Genomic DNA, 24,347 nt, shown 5'->3' on the forward strand with positions numbered 1-24,347 from the left:
ATGGAGATCTCCTCTCATCAGTCTCACCTCCTACAACAACTGAATGAGCAGCGCAGACAAGATGTATTTTGTGATTGCAGTATTCTAGTTGAAGGGAAGGTCTTCAAAGCACATCGAAATGTATTATTTGCTAGTAGTGGCTACTTTAAAATGCTTCTTTCTCAGAATTCAAAGGAGACAAGTCAGCCAACCACAGCTACCTTTCAGGCTTTCTCCCCTGACACTTTTACAGTTATCCTGGACTTTGTCTATTCTGGCAAGCTGTCTCTAACTGGTCAGAATGTCATAGAAGTAATGTCCGCTGCTAGCTTCCTTCAGATGACTGATGTCATTAGTGTATGTAAGACTTTTATTAAATCTTCGTTAGATATTAGTGAGAAAGAAAAAGATCGCTATTTTAGTCTCTCAGATAAAGACGCCAACTCTAATGGCGTAGAACGTTCCTCTTTTTATAGCGGTGGCTGGCAAGAAGGCGGCAGTTCTCCACACTCTCACCTAAGCCCAGAGCAAGGAACGGGCATAATAAGTGGAAAATCTTGGAGTAAGTATAATTATCATCCAGCCTCCCAAAGGAATACTCAACAACCTTTGGCCAAGCACGAACAAAGGAAAGATTCCATTAAAAAGACCAAACATTTGAGATTGTCACAGCCTTCTGAAGTTGCTCATTATAAGTCAAGCAAACGAGAAGCACGGACATCCGATTCTTCCAGCCATGTTTCCCCATCTGAAGAACAAGCACAAATTGATGCTGAAATGGACTCTACTCCTGTTGGCTATCAATATGGTCAAGGATCTGATGTCACATCCAGAAGTTTTCCAGGTACTGAAATAGATATAAGTTCCCACCAAGTTCAGCGGAGCACGCCTGTAGTCCCAGGTCCTTGGGAGGCGGGAGGATCGCTTGAGTCCAGGCGTTCTGGGCTGTCGTGCACTATGCCAGTTAGGTGTCCGCGTTAAGTTTGGCATCAACATGGTGACCTCCCAGGAGCAGAGGACCACCAGGTTGCCTAAGGAGGGGTGAGCCAGGCCAGATTTGAAAGGGAGCAGCTCAAAACTTCCCTGCTGATGAGTAGTGGGATCTTCCCATGAATAGCCACTACACACCAGCCTGAGCAACATAGCAAGACCTTCTTTCTTTAAAAAAAAACTTAAATTAAAAACAAAAAAAAGCGGATAAGTTCCCTCAACCAGGTTTCAAACTCTTATGTAAATCAATCCTATGTCAACATGCACATAACTTTAGGTGTTATAAGCAGTTGAACCAAGTGATTTTTTTAAAAAGTCCTATTTCTATAATGAAATTTATTTCATAAAACATGAATTTAAAATTTTAAATTCAAACTAATATTAGGTAAATTTAGTCAGTCAAAATAATAAGAGTACCGAGGATCAAAATCCATGATTTTCCAAACCTGTATCTGTGGGTGATTAGATTACTGTTAAATGTTTGAAGCTCTTTTCTAAATAGTTCAAGGCCTAAGACACATATTTTCATTTTAAGTAGTTTTTTTCCCCCTGAGTATTCACTAGGAGGAATATTTAATTTATTAAGATGTAAATACTTAATAATTTTTTTTAAAAAACTAACACACAGCCTTTAATATTGATTCTGTAATTCTATAGTAGACCAATTTGCAACAATTTGAGCCGTCTCATTTTTATGATAGTAGTAAAATGCAGAAAGACTGTGTACAGTGATAGTTTCAAAATAATCCTCTCCTCACTCTCATTAGGCTGAAGTAGAAAATAGGGATAAGAAATGCATATCATCCAGTTTTTTCCCCCAATTAATCAGTTAGCAAATTTGCTTAACAGTTTACATGTAAATTTAGAGGAAAATTATAATAAAATGAAACTCCTGAAGATTAAGGTTATAAGGTTAAGATTATATATTTTTAATTAAATTAAATTAAAGAAATTTTTTTTGAGAGTGTCTTGCTCTGTCACCCCGGGCTAGACTGTAGTAGCATCATCATAACTCACTGCAACCTCAAACTCCTGGCTCAAGTGATCCTCCTGCCTTGACCTCCCAAGTAGCTGGGAACACAGGTGCACACCACCACGCCCAGCTAATTTTTCTATTTTTAGTGGAGACGGGGTCTCGCTCTTGCCCAGGCTGGTCTCTAACTCCTGAGCTCAAGTGATCCTCCCACCTCGGCCTCCCAGAGTGCTAGGATTACTGGCGTGAGCCACCGAGCCCAGTCTTAATTTTTATTTTAGAAAAATTTGAAACATATAGAGAAGTAAAGAGAATAATATAATTAAACTCCATGCACCCATTACCTAGTCCCAACAACTTTCAACTCACGGCCCATCTTATGTCTGTAACCCTAACCTCCTCCCTTTATTATTTTTAACTAAATCTCAGATATCATATGGTTATCTCTAAATATTTCAGAATGTGTCCCTAAAATTTAGAATCTTAAAAAAAAACAACTACACTACGGTTATCATACCTGAACAAATTGAAGAATAGTTTCTTAATATCATTAAGTAGTAAGTATTCTCATTTCTCTGGTTGTCATACAAATTCTTAAAAAATAATTTGGTTGTTTGTAGATAACCTATTTAAAAATAATAGGCAACGTGTTAATTACCACAGTGAAAAATAGAAGAAGAAAAAAAATAGACAACCTGTTTGATTTTTACCCATCACATTTTCCTGTAGGATACTAATTTGAAAATATATGAAATTGTATCACATTAGAGAGCTTACTGAAAGTCCTCCTGGGCTCTAACTATTGACTAAGGATTACAGAAATAACAGAGCAAAAATGGGGAATCTTTCTTGCATTTTAGAACAGCAAAAACTTATCTTTTTATTTGAGCTCTATACTTTTATAATTCTAGGTTATTTAAATATAACTTCAATAATGAATCGCTAAATTTTAACAGCTGTTAAATTGATGAGGTTTGCCTCCAGTCACAATTAACATTTTGAATATATGAGTTCTAAAACAAAAAATTAAAAATCCTTGAAATGTTTTCACCTTTAAAAAAAAACTATGGGCCGGGCGCGGTGGCTCACGCCTGTAATCCTAGCACTCTGGGAGGCCAAGGTGGGCGGATCGTTTGAGCTCAGGAGTTCGAGACCAGCCTGAGCAAGAGCGAGACCCCATCTCTACTAAAAATAGAAAGAAATTATATGGACAGCTAAAAATATATATAGAAAAACTTAGCCGGGCATGGTGGTGCATGCCTGTAGTCCCAGCTACTGGGGAGGCTGAGACAGGAGGATCCCTTGAGCTCAGGAGTTTGAGGTTGCTGTGAGCTAGGCTGACGCCATGGCACTCACTCTAGCCTGGGCAACAGAGTGAGACTCTGTCTCAAAAAAAAAAAAAAACAAAAAAAAAACAAAAAACTATGGACTTGGCAGTGCTCGCCTGTAGTTCCAGCTACTCCTCCATAGGCCGAGGTGGGAAGATGGATCACTTAAGCCCAGGAATTCCAAGGCTGCAGTGCACTAAGATTGTGCCTGTGAATAGCCACAATCTATTAGATCTCACTGTGTTGCCCAGCTGTCTCTAAAAGAAAAATTAAGTATTACAAGTGTATGAAAAGTAAAAGCAAAGGGATAAAAACATGTAATTAAAGCAAGTTACTTAAAAACATAAATAGTAAATACTTTTAAATTGTGTCTAGTTTTAAAAATCCAGTACTGCCTTCTTACATTTAAAATCTAATGACTCTACTGCATTAAATAAAAAGATAAATATGGCAGTCTAAATTCACCCAGGCTTTGTAAAGATACCAAATACTGATGTTATATTTAATAGTTCTATACTTAGGTTTACATTGACAATCTAGGCTTAATAACTTTTCTTTCTTCTCCATTTCTCCTACCTTTCCAAGATTAGACTTACCAACTCCTTTTGCATTCTTTGTTGTTAGAATTATTATGATGAACTTTCCAGTGACTTAGTGAAACTGTCTCTTGACAGATGATCTGCCAAGGATGCGATTCAAGTGCCCATACTGCACACATGTGGTGAAGCGGAAGGCAGACCTCAAGCGCCACCTTCGTTGTCACACAGGGGAGAGGCCTTATCCATGTCAAGCTTGTGGAAAAAGATTTAGCAGGCTAGACCATCTAAGTAGCCATTTTCGAACAGTATGTATATGATTTTTCATCATTTTACTTCCTAAGAAATATGTCCATTTACCCCTTCTTTAGGATAACACAATGTACTGAGAGAAATCTTTTCACACAACTCTCCCATATTAAAAATTCTTCCAGCTTAATGTTTCTACTTTGTACATAATGTATAATTTCATATATACATATGTATTGATTTTTATTCTCCCTTGAGACCTTGAAGTAGGGGATAGTCTTTTGATGCTAAATAATTTTTATAATTTCCATTTTAATTCACTTTAAAATCTATTATGTTTTTATATATTGGTCTTTTCAGAGCCAAAGATAATGTAAACTGTGTAAATGTTTTAAGTGTCCAGGTCAAAATCACCACTTCAGATACTAGTGATTTTTTTTTTAAAGCCAGTCAAACTTAGCAATGAGGGGTTGTATACCAACTTTAGTGACACTAATGTTAATAAGTTCTGATAACCCACTACCATCGGACCAGCCCGTACTAGTGATTATTGAATCCTTATCTGGTAGGATCTCAGTCTAGTTGCTGTTGGCCAACATCTCTCCACTATCCCCACTTTCTAGTCTCTCTCTAGTTTCCTCAGGGAAGGGAGCAAGTTGATTCCTATCATGATGGTAAAAAAAAAAAAAAAGGGAAGGCAGCAAGGTAGGCAAGTAGGGCGTCTCCCAATCAGGGATTGACTGTCACCAGTCAGAAAAACTTCAGGGAATTGCTGTTCGATGCCCTGGTAGTTTAATAAGATAGTGACATTGGAATCATTCTGCTGTTATTCTTGCAGCAAAAATTTTTTTTTCCAAAAATCTATGTTCTGCTACCTATACTTCTATTCCATTTATAAGAGCTCTTTTTAATTTTAAAAGACAATAGGTCATTTAAGATAGTTTCTTCATGCATTGCTTTACAGTTATTTATTCAACAAATATACACTGAGACCTGCTATGTGTCAGATCCTTTTCTAAGTGCTTGGTATCCAGCAGTGAGCAAAACAGACAAAATCTCTGCCATCATTAACTTCATGAAGCTAGATTTTTAAAAATTAAAAACAACCTTTTGTTATTATAAAGGCAATAAATCTTGATTATAAAAATAAGAAAATAGAAGTAAAAATAAGAAAATAAAAAAACATACTTTTTACCACTTAAGTATTACCATTCTTAAAACTTTTATTATATATTTTTCCAGAACTTTTTTTTTTTTTTGAGACAGAGTCTCACTCTGTTGCCCAGGCTAGAGTGAGTGCCATGGCATCAGCCTAGCTCACAGCAACCTCAAACTCCTGAGCTCAAGGGATCCTCCTGTCTCAGCCTCCCAAGTAGCTGGGACTACAGGCATGCACCACCATGCCCAGCTAATTTTTTCTATATATATATTTAGCTGTCCATATAATTTCTTTCTATTTTTAGTAGAGATGGGGTCTCGCTCTTGCTCAGGCTGGTCTCGAACTCCTGAGCTCAAACGATCCGCCCACCTCGGCCTCCCAGAGTGCTAGGATTACAGGCGTGAGCCACCACGCCCGGCCCAGAACTTTTTTATGCATATATTTTTTTTTTTACCAAAATGAGATCATGCTGTACATGTTGTTTTATAACCTTTCTTTTTTTTTTTCTTTCCTTCTTTCTTGATTTTTTTTTTTTTTTTTTGAGACAGGGTATCACTCTGTTGCCCAGGCTACAGTGCAGTGGCCTCATCCTAGCTCACTGCAGCCTCAACTTCTAGGCTGAAGTGATCTTTCTGCCTCAGCCTCCTGAGTAGCTGGGACTATAGGTGCCTCCACACCTAGCTAATTTTTTTATTTTTTGTAGACTCGCTGTGTTGCTCAGGCTGGTCTCTAACTCCTGGCCTTAAACGATCCTCCTGCCTTGGCCTTCCAACGTGCTGGGATTACAGGCACAAGCCACTGCGCTCAGCTGTAACCTGCTTTCTTTAGTGAACAATCTCTACCTTTCCATCTCAATAAAATTTTGTCTAACACCCAGCCCAATTTTAAATTTCCCCATAGTGCCCCCCAAATACCTTTCATAGATGATTTATCCAAGCCAGAGTCTAATCCAGTACCATGTATTCCATCTCACGCCAAGTCCCTTAAGTATATTTTAATCCAGCATATTCTCCTCCCCGCCACCTTTTTTTTCCTATGCCACTGACTTATTGAAGATACTGAGCCAACTGTTTTACAAAATATCCTACCTCTGGATTTGTCTGCTTGCTTCCACATGGTGTCATTTAGCTTGTTCCTTTATTCTCCTGCATTTTCTATAAACTAGAAGTTTTATCTAAAGACTTAATGTATTCAAGTTAAATACTTTCAGCAAGAACACACCAAGGGTCAAATTGTATATTTCATATTGTGTCACATTAGGAGAGACATAACGTCTGGTGGAACCATTATTTGTGTTAAGATTGATCCTTGTATTACGATGATGATACTGTGATCCCACCATTGTATAATTACAGGTGCCACTTTGTGGAGATTTTTTATTTTTATTTATTTATTTTTTCATGGCATCCTATCATTGAATTTTTGGTGTTTTAATTTTTTTATATTTTTAATTTTAATTTTTTTTCAGCCACTTGGTGATTAGAAAGGAATCTGTGTGCAACTATTTTGGCATTATACAACTATTTCCCCATCAACCATTCATTTAATGGTATTAGCACCAATTGATAATCTCTGTCCGAATTAACAGTTTTACTTGGAGTCGTGGAATGATTTACTAATTTTATCATTCCTTCTACATTATTAGCTAGAATTCTATAAAGCAAAGCTTTCCCTCACCACCTGGGGCTATTTGGTTATTTTCAAATACAATTCCTCAAGGGGTGCGCTGGCTCATGCCTGTAATCCTACCACTCTGGGAGGCCGAAGGCGGGTGGATCATTTGAGCTCAGGAGTTCGAGACCAGCCTGAGCAAGAGCAAGACCCCATCTCTACTAAAAAAAAGAGAAAGAAATTAGCTAGACAACTAAAAATATATAAAAAAAAATTAGCCGGGCATGGTGGCGCATGCCTGTAGTCCCAGCTACTTGGGAGGCTGAGGCAGGAGGATTGCTTGAGCCCAGGAGCTTGAGGTTGCTGTGAGCTAGCCTGACGCCACGGCACTCTAGTCTGGGCAACAGAGTGAGACTCTGTCTCAAAAAAAAAAAAAAAAAAAAATGAGTTCATGTGGCTATTTTCAATTTTAACATTATAGTGTTTCGCTTAATTTCTTTGACTTCATAATTATATTAGAATTGGAGAGATGGACGTCAGTCTTTGCCAGAGCTTCGTAACAAAAACAATACCATATGTGATACCTATAATCTCACTATCTCAGGAGAAATGAGGATTTATTCAAATTGTGTACTCTCAGCATTTACTGATTAATGTATCAGCAGTTAAGTAGAAGATTAATAACTGTACTCAGTGGTAGTTCCATACATTTTGTTAGCTATTTTACCAGGCTATATTAGTTTTCTTGGATTTTTTTTTACTGCATTTGGTGACCTGCTTCCACACTATCCTGACTTTATCTAAATGAATATTCCATAAACATTAATTCAATATTATATAGTTAATTCTAATAATTTTTAGATTAGAACCCATAATCTACTGCTCTGACAGCTATTGAACAAAGTTGTTTATTACTAATTATACTTATAATACATAATTATTCATCAATTACAACTTTTTACCAAAGCATTTCACACATTTTAACTTATTTGGTTCTCATATCAACCCTGTGAGTAGTATTCCCATTCGTGGTAAGGAAGCAAGCAGGGATAATAATAAGCTATTATGTAGAAGAACTACCACCACAGTGGTTGTTTATGAACAGTGCCCATTCAGATTAATCAGGCTTCTCATCAGTTTGAGTGGTGCCCATATCTTATCAGTTACATATTTTGATTGTCACCCTGAAAGCAGCGTTACAGTGTTTTAAATTGCTTGCTCCAAGGTACATGTTTAGTAAATGACAAAACCAGCACTAGAACCCAAGCCTTCTAATTCCCAGTTTGGTCCTATTTTCACCAGATCTTTTATTAATAAAAATGGCAAGTATGGCCGGGCGCGGTGGCTCACGCCTGTAATCCTAGCACTCTGGGAGGCCGAGGTGGGCGGATCGTTTGAGCTCAGGAGTTCGAGACCAGCCTGAGCAAGAGCGAGACCCCATCTCTACTAAAAATAGAAAGAAATTATATGGACAGCTAAAAATATATATATAGAAAAAATTAGCCGGGCATGGTGGTGCATGCCTGTAGTCCCAGCTACTCGGGAGGCTGAGACAGGAGGATCGCTTGAGCTCAGGAGTTTGAGGTTGCTGTGAGCTAGGCTAACGCCACGGCACTCACTCTAGCCTGGGCAACAGAGTGAGACTCTGTCTCAAAAAAAAAAATAAAAAATAAAAAAAAAATGGCAAGTAATCCTTCTATCCAAAAATACTGATACATTTAAATTTGGGACAATATTTTTCCTTCTATAGCAAAATAAAAAATTAATACTCACATTTGAAATGAGTTTTTTCCCCCCCTAAATTAAGATAGGTAAGGCTGGGCGCAGTGGCTCACACTTGTAATCCTAGCACTCTGGGAGGCCGAGGTGGGAGGATCGCTTGAGGTCAGGAGTTCGAGACCAGCTTGAGCAAGAGCAAGACCCTGTCTCTACTAAAAATAGAAAAAATTAGCTGGGTGTGGTGGTATGTGCCTATAGTCCCAGCTACTTGGGAGGCTGAGGCAGGAGGATCGCCTGACTCCAGGAGTTTGAGGTTGCTGTGAGCTAGGCTGACGCCACGGCACTCTAGCCTGGGCAACAGAGTGAGACTCTGTCTCAAAAACAAAAGAAAGAAAAGAAAATGAATTAAGATAGGTAAAGTCCTTAGAACAGTACATGGCACATAGTAAGTGTTTGCAATTATTATTATCCCTTTGTTACCTCAGATATCAAAATACTTTCAGATTAAAGGATGTGTGAAATTATTAATTGTGTATTGATAATAAAAACATTATAGCCATTATTTAGAAAAGGCTGATGTTTAATATTTCTGTCATATCAATTTATCACCAAAACCTATGATCTTTTCTATGAATTAGATGTTAATTTGAGTTTAATGCATGTCTTTGAACATCTTACATTTATGAACTGGTACCTAAAATAAACTGTCCCGCTTTTGAAAAATCACTTTTTATCACTATTTAAATCTCTGCACAGATTCACCAGGCATGTAAACTCATCTGCAGAAAGTGCAAACGCCACGTGACTGATCTGACAGGGCAAGTGGTACAGGAGGGAACCAGGCGCTACAGACTGTGTAATGAGTGCCTTGCCGAAGTTGGCATAGACAGCCTCCCCATTGATCTGGAAGCTGAACAACATCTTATGTCCCCATCAGATGGAGATAAGGATTCCAGATGGCACTTGAATGAAGATGAGAGTAGATCCTATGTGGAGATTGTAGAGGATGGGTCTGCTGATCTGGTCATCCAACAGGTTGATGATAGTGAAGAAGAAGAAGAAAAGGAAATAAAGCCCAACATTAGGTAGCTGTAATGTGAACCGACAGAGCTGGCATGTCTGCAACTTACCTTGACTTCCTGTATCTTTCTCTAGGGTCAAAGTCTGGTTAACAAAATATCATACTGACTTAAAAGAAATGACCTGATCTAACTTGCATGCTTTCTGAACAGGCCATTGTATCCATTCTGAACTTTGTTGCCCTAAAATATGTTGCTGCACTGGAAAGAAAGACCTAGCTTGAGTTGGCATGATGGATGAACAGTTATCCTCTTACTTTATTACAGTCCTCTTACTTTGATTGCAGAATACCTTTTTTTTTTCAATATTGGAAGATCTACTTAGCCAATTTTTTCAAAGAAAATATTTTAAATAAATTCACCACAACCAAACTTTATGTAAGACAATTTCAAGATGTTTCAAATATACATATACTACCAATATTGAATTTCACAGGGAACCAGGTAAGAGCACATTTAAGGGTCTGGCAACCTGCCTGACTGAACTGATGAGTCTTGCTATTAATTTGAGTTAACCTATCATTATTCTGATACCCTGAATGTTTTAGGATTATGGCAGAAGACTAAAATGTTTGAAATAGTTCATATTTGAAATTTTTGTCATTAAGAAAAATTACCCTTATGTAGTCAGTATTGTTAAAAACAAAACAAAACAAAACAAAAAAACTAGAGTAGAAGTTGACCAAAGATCATACACAGATATCATTTTTTTTCTTAAAGCAGGAAACAATTACTCCCTAAAAGTCAAGGTAGTTTGTGAAGATCTGTCGATACAGTTTTTTTCTTCTCTAAAGAAAAAAAACCAAACTAGTTCTTACCAGTACTTAAGAGTAATTTCCAACATTTACGTAGTGCTATATTATTTATAAAGTGCTCTCTCAGACATTTTATCACTTAATCAGTAAGGCAGATATTATTTCTGACTTACAAATGAGGAAATTAAGGTCAGAAATTTTAAGTGTAGAACTGATGACAGCTTCTGATTTTAAACAGTCCTTTTTCAACCATTTGTCTCTGTATGTCTGCTGAAATGGCAAATAATTCAAGTCAAACTTCACCGATCTGCAGTAATTATTAATATAAAAATAAGCCAGTCAGAATCAGAGAGTATGAAAGAAGAATAATTTAATAATTTCCACAACTTTTTTTTTCTTTGAGACAGTCTCACTCTGTCACCCAGGTAGAGTGCAGTGGTGTCATCATAGCTCACTGCAGCCTCAAACTCCTGGGCTCAAGGGATCCTCCTGCCTCAGTGTCCCAAGTAGCTGGGACTACAGGAGCACACCACCACACCCAGCTAATTTTTCTATTTTTAGTAGAGATGGGGTCTTGCTCTTGCTCAGGCTGGTCTCCAACTCCTGACCTCAAGTGATCCTCTAGCCTCGGCCTCCCAGAGTGCTAGGATTACAGGCATGAGCCACTGCGCCCGGCCATCAACAACATATCTTGATCTAGAGTTATTCAGATAGTGTTCAGTAACATCCCTATGGTACCTATTGATACGTTTTATGTCAAATTATTTATATGTAAATTTAAAATATAAAATTATTTGAACAAATTATTCACTTAAATGTTTTGAGCATTTTTGCTTCTCTTGTTTATATATTTTCAAAACAAACTTTTCTCCTAGGATACAAAGTTAAGTTTAAACTCCTCCCCTGTATGAATTATGAAACATTTCAAAATTACAGCTAAATTGAGAGGCATTATTTTAGTTCTAAAGGTAAAATCTAAATATCAGAAGTGAAGAACCAAATTTTGTAAAGGTCTCTGCAAGTTATCACAATGAAGCTTAATATAATTTAATTGTGATATAGAGAGGCTCCATGTATTTTACTGTGTTTTTAAATGCCATGACATACCTCAAGATGATATTTTTTATGCTATTATTTTCTCTTGTTTCATTAATGATTGTCTGGTCTGTGGGCCAAAATGATTAATTTAAAACAATCTTTTTATAAAGATGAATAACCACTTTGTTTTATGGTACTTAATTGTGGGATTTTTCAAGATTCCCCTGATGGCAGATTTCCAGTTGCTTCAAGACTGGATGAAGTGTACTGAGTTCATTGTTCTCCCAATATGACCCTTCCTAAATCAGGATTCTTAACAATTAAGTTGTATCTGAATGAGGGAGGTAACACTTGTCATTCTCTCCTCTTACCAGAGTGATACTAACACCTTTTAAAATTATAACCTGATTTTTAGTTGTTGGGGCCAATAGGAAAAATGGCTGATTTTAGCTTTATTCATAGAAATGACGTAGTGCTTGCATGTGTATATTCTAATGCACTTTAGCCTATGATCTAAATGTTCTTTTATGCTGTTATCTTTTGCATGCAAATTTTACACACATCGGCATGAATGTCAACAAAGTCCACCAAATGCAGTGCCACCAGCACTTGTAATTGCCTTTCCAGAAATAATGCTTTCTCATAATTGTTTATAACAAGCATCAAACAATCCCTATAACACAGCTATCAAGTTCACCAAACTAGATAGAGCATCTGTTCTATCATTTTAGCATCATAAAAGAAGAACATTTAAGACTTGTTTGTAAATTGTAAATAATAACTCCAGTTATCATATCATATATAAGACTTTAAAGACCAATTATTTTCTAGAGTGAAACTGTCAATTGATGATTTCTGAGAAAATTAAATTTTTTGGCTTTTAAATGTCAGAAAATGTTACATAGGGGTATAATCTGTTTAAATAAGCTTTATTTATGCCCAAGATGTTTTTTTTTTTTTTTTTTTTTTTTTTTACATCAAGAAAATAATGGGAGTTGCTTAGACCAAAGTTTGCTCTTAGAGGGATGCTGTTTATCAGCTCCAAATGCCTTTCTAACTCTACTGTCCTCCAGAGAGAGTCTGGTTGATGGGATGAAGTTTTACAAAAATAAAGCACCATTGCAGTCATGCCTGGTGTCTGGAGGAAGCAAAGTGGACTAGATCAGTTTAAAAGATTTTTTTTTCTTTTACCCAAGAAACTCTTCAAATGAATTATTTCATAGAGAAGCTCAACTTTAAAGGATGAACCCTAAAATCAGAGCTGCTCTGGTTAAAGCGCCACACAAGTCCCTAGACACCTCTGCAGCACTCAAGAACATAACAGTGCAAACCATGGAACTAGTTAACTTCATGGTTTTCCATTTGAGCATAGTGGTCTCACTTTGTTACTCCTGTTACCCACTGTGCTTAGAAGCAGGTCTCTTAGTAAAGCAAACCATATCCTTAGCATATGATGTTCCTCCCATAGTTACCAGATCTTAAGATTTTTTAAGAATAAATTTTTCATTATTTTTGAGTAATGCAATCAAAACAAACATAGTTATTGCTTTTTACATGGCCAAGTTACTGCTTAATGGATGAAAAAGGTTTGGTTTCAATTATTTATGAGCTTCTAACTCAATTCATTATTTTGCTAGGCCATGCCAAGATATATTGAAATTTCCACTCATTGCTTTTTTCCTTAAATATATTTTTGAGTCCTAAAATTAATAGTACGGAAAATCACTAAAAGCTGTACAGCATAAGATGTGTTTAACTGGGAAGGGTGATAATATTAATAATAGGTACAGGAGGACCAAACTTTAGATTATAAATATTAATAGAAAATTGTTATTTTATATTAGAGTGTATCAGTATTACTATTTATCATTTATATAGCATTTTATATTTGCAAAGTGTTTAATAACTTTTATGTTATTCTTTACATATCTATGAAATAGGACAGTTATCCCACAGGAGAGATAAAGAGATCGAGGCCCAGAATGGTAAAATGGGCTACCTAAGAGAATCCAATGAAACAATGGCAAAAATAGGAATTAGAATGATCAGGTTTTCTGAAGTCTAGAACATCAGCTTAATTCACTGAGGTATGTTGTGTGTCACTCTATTTTATAAGACACTTTTATACAAATAACAGTCAATTGTTTTAAAGCTGACATCATTGTATGTGGATAAATCCTATACAGAATAAATGTTATGTAAAGGATGTGACTTTAGTTACAAGAGTTTTGATGATAAAATTCAGATTATCACAGAAATGGCAGTATTTAGCCAGTTGTTTTATATATTGTGAAGTATAATTAATATTTTATTTTGATACAGGAGTATCTTAACTGTTCATGCTAATGGAGTCATGAATAGACCAGAAAAATGAAATCCAAAGAGAATCTATGAACTTTATTTTCATGTCAGTCTTCTCCCTACAGAACTGTATTAATGCCATCAAAAAGGCAAATATTTAAGTATAATGTTAATAAATAATAAACCACACATAGCAATGAAGCAAAGGGACTCTTGAAGTAAAAGTATTTTGAAATTACTTAAACAGTATGATAAAGACTTTCCCCATTCCTTTTTGTTTTTACACAAGCAAAAGCCATTGCATACTTTATCACCTTTAAATGAGACACCAAACACCAGGGAAATGCCAGTCACCTCTTTGGGCTTGATAAGGTCATTTGCAAGCATGACTATATTGAATACAGCTTAGAAAGTACATCTAAGACTATTTTACTCGGTCTGCCTTGGTCTTTCAGATTTCCAGATCTGAAAATATATAGTTTCTTGATTTTCCCACTGGGAAAATCTTTTATTTCCTTGTTGATATTACTTACAACTACTTAATTCCTTTATTAAAGGGTGACTTATTTTTATTCAGCCCATAGGGAAAAAAAAATTGAAACATTTCTGTCTAGACTGGGGCTTCTCAACCTTGGCTGCACATTATCTGTGGAGCTTTTCTTTTTTTCTTTTTCTTTTTTTTTTTTTTTGAGACAGAGTCTCACTCTGTTGCCCAGGCTAGAGTGCCATGGCATCAGCCTAGCTCACAGCAACCTCAAACTTCTGGGCTCAAGTGATCCTACTGCCTTGCCTCAGCCTCCCGAGTAGCTGGGACTACAGGCATGTGCCACCATGCCCAGCTAATTTTTTTTCTATATATCTTTAGTTGTCCAGCTAATTTCTTACTTTTTTAGTAGAGACAGGGTCTCACTCTTGCTCAGGCTGGTCTTGAACTCCTGAGCTCAAATGATCCTCCTGCCTCAGCCTCCCAGAGTGTTAGGATTATAGGCATGAGCCACGGAGCCCGGCCACCTGTGGAGCTTTTAAAAATCAGATGCCTAGGCAAATCAGAATCTCTGGCAGATGAGGCTTGGGGTTAAGTATTTTTTTAAAAGCTTCCCAGTGTTTCTGATGTGCAAAATGGGGCCCCTATTCAAGGTTTTCCCTCTGTCTTCCCCATACAGATGCTAGGGAGGGGCAGTAGGACCATTTGACCTTCCCAGTCCACTGGTTCTCAACTCTATCATTAAGGAAAAATTTAAAAATACAGATGCCGGCCGGGCGAGGTGGCTGACGCCTGTAATCCTAGCACTCTGGGAGGCCGAGGCGGGTGGATCGCTCAAGGTCAGGAGTTTGGGACCAGCCTGAGCAAGAGTGAGACCCCGTCTCTACTAAAAATAGAAAGAAATTATATGGACAACTAAAATATATATATACAAAAAATTAGCCGGGCATGGTGGCACATGTCTGTAGTCCCAGCCACTCGGGAGGCTGAGGCAGTAGGATCGCTTAAGCCCAGGAGTTTGAGGTTGCTGTGAGCTAAGCTGACGCCACGGCACTCACTCTAGCCCGGGCAACAGAGTGAGACTCTGTCTCAAAAAAAAAAAAAAAAAAAAAGAATAAAAATACAGATGCCCACAAGGCATCGTGTATATCCCATTATCTAAAATTTTTTATTAGGGACAAATAATATGGACACTTTAATAAAATAGTGTGTAGTCTTAAAATAGCGCATTTTTACTTTGAAATGCATTTGCATTTTATTTGATTATGGGTGTTGCGTTCTGGGAACTCACACAGTACTTCAAATTAATAAAAGAACTATACTATATTATGAATACATGACTGAAATATTATATCCTGAAATGTTGCAAGCTTTTAATGCTTTCTATTAAAAGAAAGGAACCAGAACACTCAAGCACCATGAAGCTCAATTGCTACATATTCCATAAAGTAATTGAATGAAATCATTTTTTAGTTCCAGATAAATGTAATATTAGAGAATAGGACAGTACTAAGATGTGTTATTTAAAGAAGCCTTTAGACAAATTTGGAAACAAAGCAAATTTCTTCTTTGCTTTACTTCAAGAATCACCATTTAAAAAAAACTTTGGAAATAACTTAAAACACGACTTTTGAATACAATTCTCATTCCCACTTTTAAGGTTATGTTTGCAACATGACAAGTATATCCCTTCAGTCTCCTACAAAAATGAATTTCTTCCGATACAAAATGGCACTTTCTTGCCTAATTCAAAAAAGTTACATGCTGAAATGAAATAAAAATACATACTGTGTCCCTTTTTTTTTTTTTTTTTTTGCGTATTTGACAAAACTTTTCCTATATCCGGTGGGGAAAAGCCCACAATGAACACAACAGGGGTAAACGGCGCCTTGATACTAGACGATCCAATATTTTGGGTTCATGTTAAAACTTTTCCTTAAACAACAGATACCACGTTAAGGCGAGTGGTTATTATATCTTATTTTCAGACAGGACTACACCAGTGAGCGGGATTATGGGGTAGGAACCTCTCTTTTCCTTTTCAGTGCTGCTTTTCCCCACAACTACTTTTCCTGGAAAGTTATTCAGAGTCTGGCAGCTAGACCCCCAGAGAGGCCTGGGTCCTACCAGACACCCCTTAATCTAATTCTGGGGGTGGGGGAAATGGAAATGTTTCTGTCATGCCCGTAGTTGCCAGGTGCCGACTACATCCCAGCACCTTCCCCATTTAAAACAGGAGGAAGCGGAGGCTTGAGAATTTGAATGACTGACCCAATGGCCACGCCACGACTCAGGGGCAGCGGGGACTCGAGCCCGAACCCACGCAGTTGGCTGCCACAGGCGGCACCTGAGGCCGTCACCTAATGCTGAACTAGCCGCTCTAGAAAAGGTTATTACTTGTTGTTACGTCGGGGTATCATAGTGTGTTCTGTCCGCCACCTCAAAGTCGCCCGCGCCCTACTCTGCCACCTCAGCGGGGACCGCGCCCGGCCTGGCCGCGGCAGCCAGTAAGATCCTTAGGCGCTCGAGGAGTCTGCAGCTGAGCCAATAGGAACCGCGAAAAGGCACCGGGGCGGAACCTGGACACGCGGCGGGAGAGAACCACGCCCATCTTGGAAGTGACTACTGTGGGTCGGATTTAGCCAGAAGCACCTCACTGACCTTCAAGTTTACCCAGAGTGCCTGCCTTCCTCTCTTTCCTCTTCTCGCCTTCCCTTCCTTCCTTTTTGAGGTCATAACTCTTGAAAAGAACACTGAGCAACAAATGTTTTAATCTGACAGCCCTGTAAAGTAGGTGCTATTATGGCCACTTCGCAGTTGAGAAAACTGAGGCTTAGAGTGAGGAAAACACTTTGGCCAAGATCAGAGAATTAGGAAGTTATAAGAAGGAACCTGGAAGCAAAGACCTTGGCTCCTACCTTTACGTAGAACACAGATACAGATACCCACATACTGGAAGGTGAGGCACTTATAACGATTTCTGGAACCCCTACCACATGCAAGGTAGAGGAATCAAATGGAGTCCTGGAGGAACCTTACATTCCAGCTGGGGAGACATGCATATATGGCCAATATAATGCAAGGTAGAAAGTAGCCAGGGCCAGAGGTACACCCACTTATTCATTCAACAAATATGCTGTTAGCTATCACTCACACTCAGATCCCTAGATGGAATTCAAACAAATAATCTGGGCAGGGAGTATGTAACGTATTAACTTTATTTTTACATAAAAGTGAATAACATGCAAATAACTGATTTTTTTAAAACACAATTTTGAGGTATGCCTTAAATAATGGAAAGGACATCTAATTAGGAGACTATTACAACAATGAAGGGAAAAGTTAATCAATATAATAAAGAGAAACTGGCTCTCTTTATTACTCAGGTAATTGAGTGCAGAGAATGGAAGTGTAGGAGGAGCCTGAGACAACCTCCAGATTGGGGAATAAGGGGATAAGGGTGCTAATGACAGAAACAGAGAACATGGAACCAAGAAAATGAAAACATCAATCATCTCCCTAAGGAATGTGTCACCAGGAGCTTTGGAATCAGGAAGACCTGGATTAGGTGTCATTGAAACAGACCACTAAAGACAGAAGGTTCAAAGAAGGTATGTAAAATACAAGACTATACTTTCAGGGATCATTTCTATAGTTTGTTACTAGGGAAGTTTCTCCGAACGTTTAAAAAAATGTATGTAAAATAATCAGAAGCCAGTTCCCTTGCTCCTTAAGGTGCTTGCAAATTAAAAGGAGTGGTGACTATATTAATTGGCTTAACAAACTGTATGCAGCAATGCATCCATAAATCTAAAATTTGGCCAAAGTATTTCCTTGTAACTGAGAAGACCCAGTAAACCAGAGATCAAGCAAGTGGCATGAGCCCAGATGGTTTGCAAGAGGTATGTTTCCTGCTGCAATGAAAGAAGACAAGATTGGCAGGTAAGAAATAATCTAGACAACAGAATAGACAAATCTAGAGAACAGAAAGTCTAGTGGTTGCCTAGGGCTGGGATGGATGTGAGGAATGGGGGGTGATTGCTAAAGGGTGGGATTTTCTTTTGGGGATGAAAACCTTCTAAAGTTGATTGTAGTGATGGCTGCACAACTGTGAATATACTAAAAACCACTGAACTGTACATTTTAAGTGGGTGAATTGTATGGTTAGTGAATTACATCTCAATAAAGCTGTTACCAAAAAAGAAAAGAAAAAATAAACTAGGCAAAAATTCAAAGGTAGGAACTGGCAAGACATGCGGCATGATATTTGCTGGAGGGTGATAGTGGGCGGGCTGCCCTGGTAGTGAGAGAAGACCTTGGAGAAGCCACAGGAACATAAAGTTGGAAAAGTTGCCCAATGATTTGTTCATCTTTCTTCTCATTGTGATACACCCCTGGAATATTCAATACTGTGAGCTGCAAGGGAATCAGAAGGGACAGTAAATGGATGGGAGCCTCCTAGAAGGGCAATTGGTTGGGCATAAAGGGAAGTACAAGCTTTTGAACGTAGATGCTCAACTAAGATATGGGAGAAAACAAGCATGATTAACACACAGGAAAAAGACTGGAAGTAAAGATGTAGAAGGAAAATAAGTTTAAAGAAGATAAAGGAGAGGGAGAAGCAGAAAGGAATGACTTTGCTTGCCCCTCTTCATAAATTGAGACTCTAGCTATCATGTCACTCATGCAGAATGTTAATGGCTCCCAGGTGAGGGTCATACCCTCACCAAGCACTGGGGACTTTTTTTAGAATTAGAGGGAGGAAGGGGAGTTGATACTGTTTATGCTCATCCTAATAAAAATACACTTATTGAGCATTTACTATGTGTCAGGCACTGTTGTGAGAGCTTTATGTGTATACATTCATTTAATCTTCTCAACAACCCTACAAGTACTATTATCATAGCCACTTAAGATAAAGAAATGAAGGCACAAAGAGGTTAAGCAATATGCCCAAAGCGCAGTAAGTGGCAGAAGCCCAGTGATCTGACTCATTTGTGCTATTAAGCACTTAATATCCTCAAAATAAAAATGTTAGCACATTAGTGTTTAAATGCTAAGTGTAATTCTAAAATTACTCCCTTTCACTTGTCTTGCAAAATAATATTCTTAACTGCACTAGCAATGCTGGGGACAACTGGTCTGTGAATAGTTATTATCCCCATTTTAGAGATGAGGAAATTCAGGCTGAGAGAGGTTTAAAAATTTTCTCAAAGTCATACAGCTAAATAATGACAGGGTTGGACTTAAACTCATCACTATAGGATCCATGCTTATACCTGGAGGTAATTTAAAACACCCAGTTGTATTATTTGGCAGGGGGGAGAAACAGTAGAAATCCACTATTCTCCAGTGTCTTATTCTAGAAAACCACATAATTCTACAGCTAAAATTTTTTGGCTAATTTATTTAAATACTTTTTGAACTTTTAGAATAAATGTTAGAGAAAATGGGACAGTCCTTGCCAGCCACCTTCTTTTGAGTTTCACCTTACAAATATCCGAATGTTAAGTGTTTCCTTATTTAAAAAAAAAAAAATAGCTGCTGTGCTCACCTCAAAGGGTTATTACTTCGGTCAGAACATAAATGTGATCTGTCATATATTAAAGGATGTTATACAAATATACTGAACAAAGTCTGAAGTCCCAAATCTGCCCCTTGTATACAGATGGTCTTATTAATAGAATAAACGTACCACATGTAAAATTGCTTGAAGGACAAATGGGTAATAATTTCCAGGTGAAAGCATTTGGAAAAATGTTTTATATAATGAAGACCTAGATGTGTTTGTGACAAAATAAATGTTGGCCCTTTCTAAAAGTACTTTTCTTGCATGTCCAGAATTTAACATTAAGCAAGTATTCATCTCAGAGATAATAAAACAAAAAATGCACATAGCATATTAGATGGGAAATAACTTTGATAAAGTATTACAATCACTAGATTCTGACAACGTTTGCTTTGGGAGGAGCTTTTGAAGGATATCTTTTGCAATTTCCTGGTTTCTGAGGTGAGGAAACCAAATTCTCCATCTCAGTTTCTCTGTGGCAAACTTAGTACTGTTGAGATCCTTCAGGGCTTTTTACTGCACAGAATCTGGAAATCCCCAAGCCCTGAAGGCCAGATGAGGTGGGAGGTATACGCCAGTACTATAGCTCAGGATGGCACTTCGCCAACCTTGAGGAGGGTATAAACTGTTCTCTTTGAACATTCTCTTCCAAAGCCCAAGTAGAAAGAGAACTGGCAAGTGTGGCTGTGGGGACATGTAACCACTTAACCTTCTTAGAGGGAGAGGCACAAGTGGTAAAGGATCATCATACCACTATTGTTACTTTCTTGAAAAGCCATTGCCATGTTACACACTACCATACCTTGAAACAGCTGTGAGATTACAGTAGGTGCATAGACGCTGATGGTGTGATTTGGATCTTTTAGGCTAAACAACCAAAACTGTTACTTAACAAATACCTTCTCTTTCTCAGCTAGCAGCGTTCTTTAAAATATATTACTGAATCACAGAAACTTAGAAATGGCAAGGAACTGAGAAATCACTAATACCAATAATAAATAGATAAGGAAGTAGGTCCAAGGTCAGTAGAGCAAGGGTTAGAAATTGAGGCTTGAGATTTGCTCAAGAAGTTGACCTGCAGTCTCTGCCTAACGGTTTTATCCTAAAATGCTTAATCCATCGATCATTAAGTAGTGAATGATGATCTATTATGTGCCATCTGGGAGCTTTCTTTCTTTCTTTTTTTTTTTTGAGACAGTCTCACTCTGTTGTCCTGAGTAGAGTGCTGTGGTGTCAGCCTAGCTCACAGCAACCGTAAACTCCTAGGCTAAAGCGATCCTCCCACATCAGCCTCCCAGAGTGCTAGGATTACAGGTGTGAGTCACCGCGCCCGGCCAGAGCTTTCTTTCTAATCAGAGACAAGACTAGCAAACATCAAACATTATAAAATTGAGTAAGCTGGCAAATCATTAAAGCTACCTACACAGGCACAGTTCAGAGAAAACCACTGAAGGCTGGAAAAGTTAGTGAGGTTTCCCAGTGATAGGATTTGAGGTAGGTTTTAAAGCAGAGCTTGTGAACTAGAAACTGTGGACCAGATTCAACCTCTACACATGATCTGTTTGCCCCTCACTGTGATGAGTCAGTGTTTTTTTTTCCCCCAAAACTGGGAGTTTTCACATAAAAATCCCAATTTCTGGGATGTCACAAAAAAATGCAACACTTGGCTTGTATTCCCAGTATCAACAAGGGTTATAGCTGAAGCAGCTGAACCCTTAGACACTGTGTAAACCCTTGGCTCAACATTTAGAGACAATCCCATTACCTGCCTGGCTCTCTGGGCAGTGGGTTTGCTACCCCTATTTAAGAATAGGAAAGGCAGCCCAGAAAAGACAATGAGACAGAGAAGTAAAGATGACTGAGTATGTCATGGTGTGAGAGAAAATGCTCAGATATTTCTAACTAGGACAGTTTTCATGTAAAAATAAGGTTTAGCCCTCATAAACTAATTAGCTATGCAATGAGGGAAAATTTGTTCCCTAGGCCAAAACACATGGCTGAAACTATCAGAAAAATCTGGTAACAGCCAGTGTAACCACTTTAATAAATAAATTAAAATTAAACAAATAAAATGTGCATTGCTGCTTATGGACCAAGAATGCTAATTCTACATATAAAGGGTAACATATTCATTTTCCCTTCTATTCAGTACCTTCATTTTGGCATACTTTAAAACTAACACAATTTAAATTTTGAAGTTTCCATTAAAATACAATAAATTATAAATTTCTTATAAATTAAAAAAATGTAATTTGTACTGCATAATTACATGTGACTTGCTTTTACTGAACTCCATTATATAGTGCTGGTGGTAGGAGATACAGCTCACACTTTTTTCCCTAGGCAAGTTTGTCCCCCACTTGGTTTTAAGATATCCCAACTCTCACACTATTCTTACACTGGATTTGGCTCTTCCATTGCCTTTATGGCCTTATACTGTTCATTTTCACAATTAGCCCATAATATGCAAAGGGATTTATAAAAAAAGAGCCCCATCTCAGCCTGGAAATCTGCCCTAACAAAAGGTAAAGAGGTTCTTCTGGATGTTTTTGTTGGGGAGCTACAGTTCAAATTTACAAACCATACCTGCATATAAAGAAAGTTAAGAAGTACTACCCCGGTGAGACTGCTACATAGTCATCCAAAGAGCTGCTTTTCAAACCACAGGCTCTTGGCCTAGTCTTCATTAACCTTATTTTCTGTTAAATACCCAGATTGAAATAATACAGTACTCAGAGAACTCAGAAAGCACATAGCTAATCCTTTCCTTTTAGTCCAAGTTCAGCAGATGATATCTAGCGCCACCCAGTGGCAATCTTTTCTTATGTTCATGTGAATAAATAGCAACTTTGCAAACTCTTGATCACAAGAGAGAATACCTCAATCAACACATACTACGAAAAAATTGCAAATCAAGTTAAAGCAATTTCATTTTTAAAAAGTCATCTACTTCTAAAAGTTCAGACTGTTTTAAGATTGTTTTCCTGGCCTCCTGTCTTCTTAAAGATGAATAGCTTAGGTAGTTTAAAAACAACAAAGAAATAAAAAAAAATTCTCCTTTTCTTCTCTAGCTGTATACACATACTGGCTTTAAAATAAAATTACCAAGTTAGAAGGAAGAGTCCATTTGTAAGGTAAAATAGTATATTTTTCTTGTGGTTTTTTTTTTTTTTTTTTTTTTGAGACAGATGTGGTGGCATCATCATAGCTCACTGCAGCCTCGAACTCCTGGCCACAAGTGATCCTCTTGCCTCAGCTTCCTGAAGTGCTGGGATTACAGGTGTGAGCCACTGTGCCCAGCCTGATTTTTTCTTATGAGAAAATAGGAGTGTCATCATCAGTGCTAAAGCTAAAAAAAAAAAAAAGTAGAAGAGTGAGAGAGAAAAATCAGGGCTCTTTCTAGAGAAGTCTTCCGATTATTTTTTCTAAGAAAGCCAACTGGAATACAGAATGGCTCTGTGCTATAAGCAAACTGAATCATGACCTCCCTTAACATACATATGGATAATATATGTTTTAACTAACTTGGAAGAAAAGCAAAATTCTAGATATAGAAATGTATTTTCTCAAATTATTCTTTTTTCGAACTGGATTCAGTCCCAGGCTACTGCTTGTATCAGTGATCCCTTCTAGGACGAGGCTGGAGGGCTTGCATCCCACTGGAAGGGCATGAGGCACCTGCTGCCACAGCAGAGAATTAACAAATGAAGGACCATCACTGCCCCTCAAGAACTGAAGAATTTTTTAAAGTTTGAATATTGGGGAACACAGACCAAGGCTGTGCCCTGATTTTCCATTTCTGAAAGTCATACTTTAAGTTAAAAATTTCTGTTCTGCAAATTTCCATGTATCAAAAGAAAATATAGAATTTAAATCATAGTATCTTCTCAAAAGGAAGAGGAAAAAAACAGTTCTTCCCAGGAGTCTTTTTTTTTTCTTTTTTGGTGTCTTAAATGTCAATAATCACAAAAACTTCTGGCTTCTCTTCATTATAGACCTGCATTGCTGAATATGTTATTGCTTTGACTTCTGTTCCCTAAAGTTGGGATTAGAGAAAAAACAAATAAGAAAAAAGAACATTGAAGTCAGAATCATTAACTCTAGCAACAACTGGCAGAGACTCAAAATTTTAACATTATTCTGAAAAGCTAAAAACTCACAAAACAAATAGCTATCAAATTAATACAGTATTTATTATACACTGGTCCAACAGAAACAGGAAGCAGTATGTGCACAGTGGAGTTAGGAGTTAGCACTCTTAATCCTGGCTTTGTTTCCACCTGAAAGTCGTCTAACCTACCTGGGCACCAGATTTTTCATTTACATAACTAGTTGAATCAAAGAACACAAGCTTTTCCACTGTTTAGCTCAGGGCTCCTTCTCAAGCCCCAAACCACCTCCTTATACTGACCTAGGCCCTAGGAACTCAACCTACTCTCTCCTCCTCAGCTGCCAATACTCACTTCACCTCTTGCGATTCTTCCCTTTCCAAGTCCAGCTGAAGAGATACAGTTTCCCAGGTCAAAAGCTCTCCACATGATTCTGATACATGACACTCTACCCCACTTTGCCCTAGT

At 37.7% G+C, this 24,347-nt stretch overlaps 2 protein-coding genes and 1 pseudogene across 3 annotated transcripts in view; 2 read left to right on the top strand and 1 right to left on the bottom strand.

Moving 5' to 3' along the window:
* Positions 1 to 9,511, top strand: ZBTB8A (zinc finger and BTB domain containing 8A). The gene is made up of 3 exons (XM_069477619.1): positions 1 to 823; positions 3,945 to 4,114; positions 9,482 to 9,511. Exons 1-3 carry the CDS (start codon positions 1 to 3, stop codon positions 9,509 to 9,511), a joined length of 1,023 nt encoding a protein of 340 aa, XP_069333720.1.
* The window catches only part of ZBTB8OS (zinc finger and BTB domain containing 8 opposite strand), a 26,459-nt gene continuing 11,529 nt past the window's right edge, over positions 9,418 to 24,347 (bottom strand). The window contains exon 7 of one of the 2 annotated variants that reach the window (XM_069477621.1): positions 9,418 to 9,564. In XM_069477621.1, coding sequence (XP_069333722.1) covers positions 9,478 to 9,564 — 87 coding nt within the window. In that variant the 3' untranslated portion in view covers positions 9,418 to 9,477. Of the gene's footprint in view, positions 9,565 to 22,953; positions 23,807 to 24,347 lie in introns of those variants that run through there. The other variant, XM_069477620.1, reaches the window with a different exon arrangement.
* Positions 17,826 to 17,913, top strand: LOC138390958 (small nucleolar RNA U3; annotated as a pseudogene).

The sequence above is a fragment of the Eulemur rufifrons genome, chromosome 8 (genome assembly GCF_041146395.1).
Source record: "Eulemur rufifrons isolate Redbay chromosome 8, OSU_ERuf_1, whole genome shotgun sequence".
Lineage (NCBI taxonomy): Eukaryota > Metazoa > Chordata > Mammalia > Primates > Lemuridae > Eulemur > Eulemur rufifrons.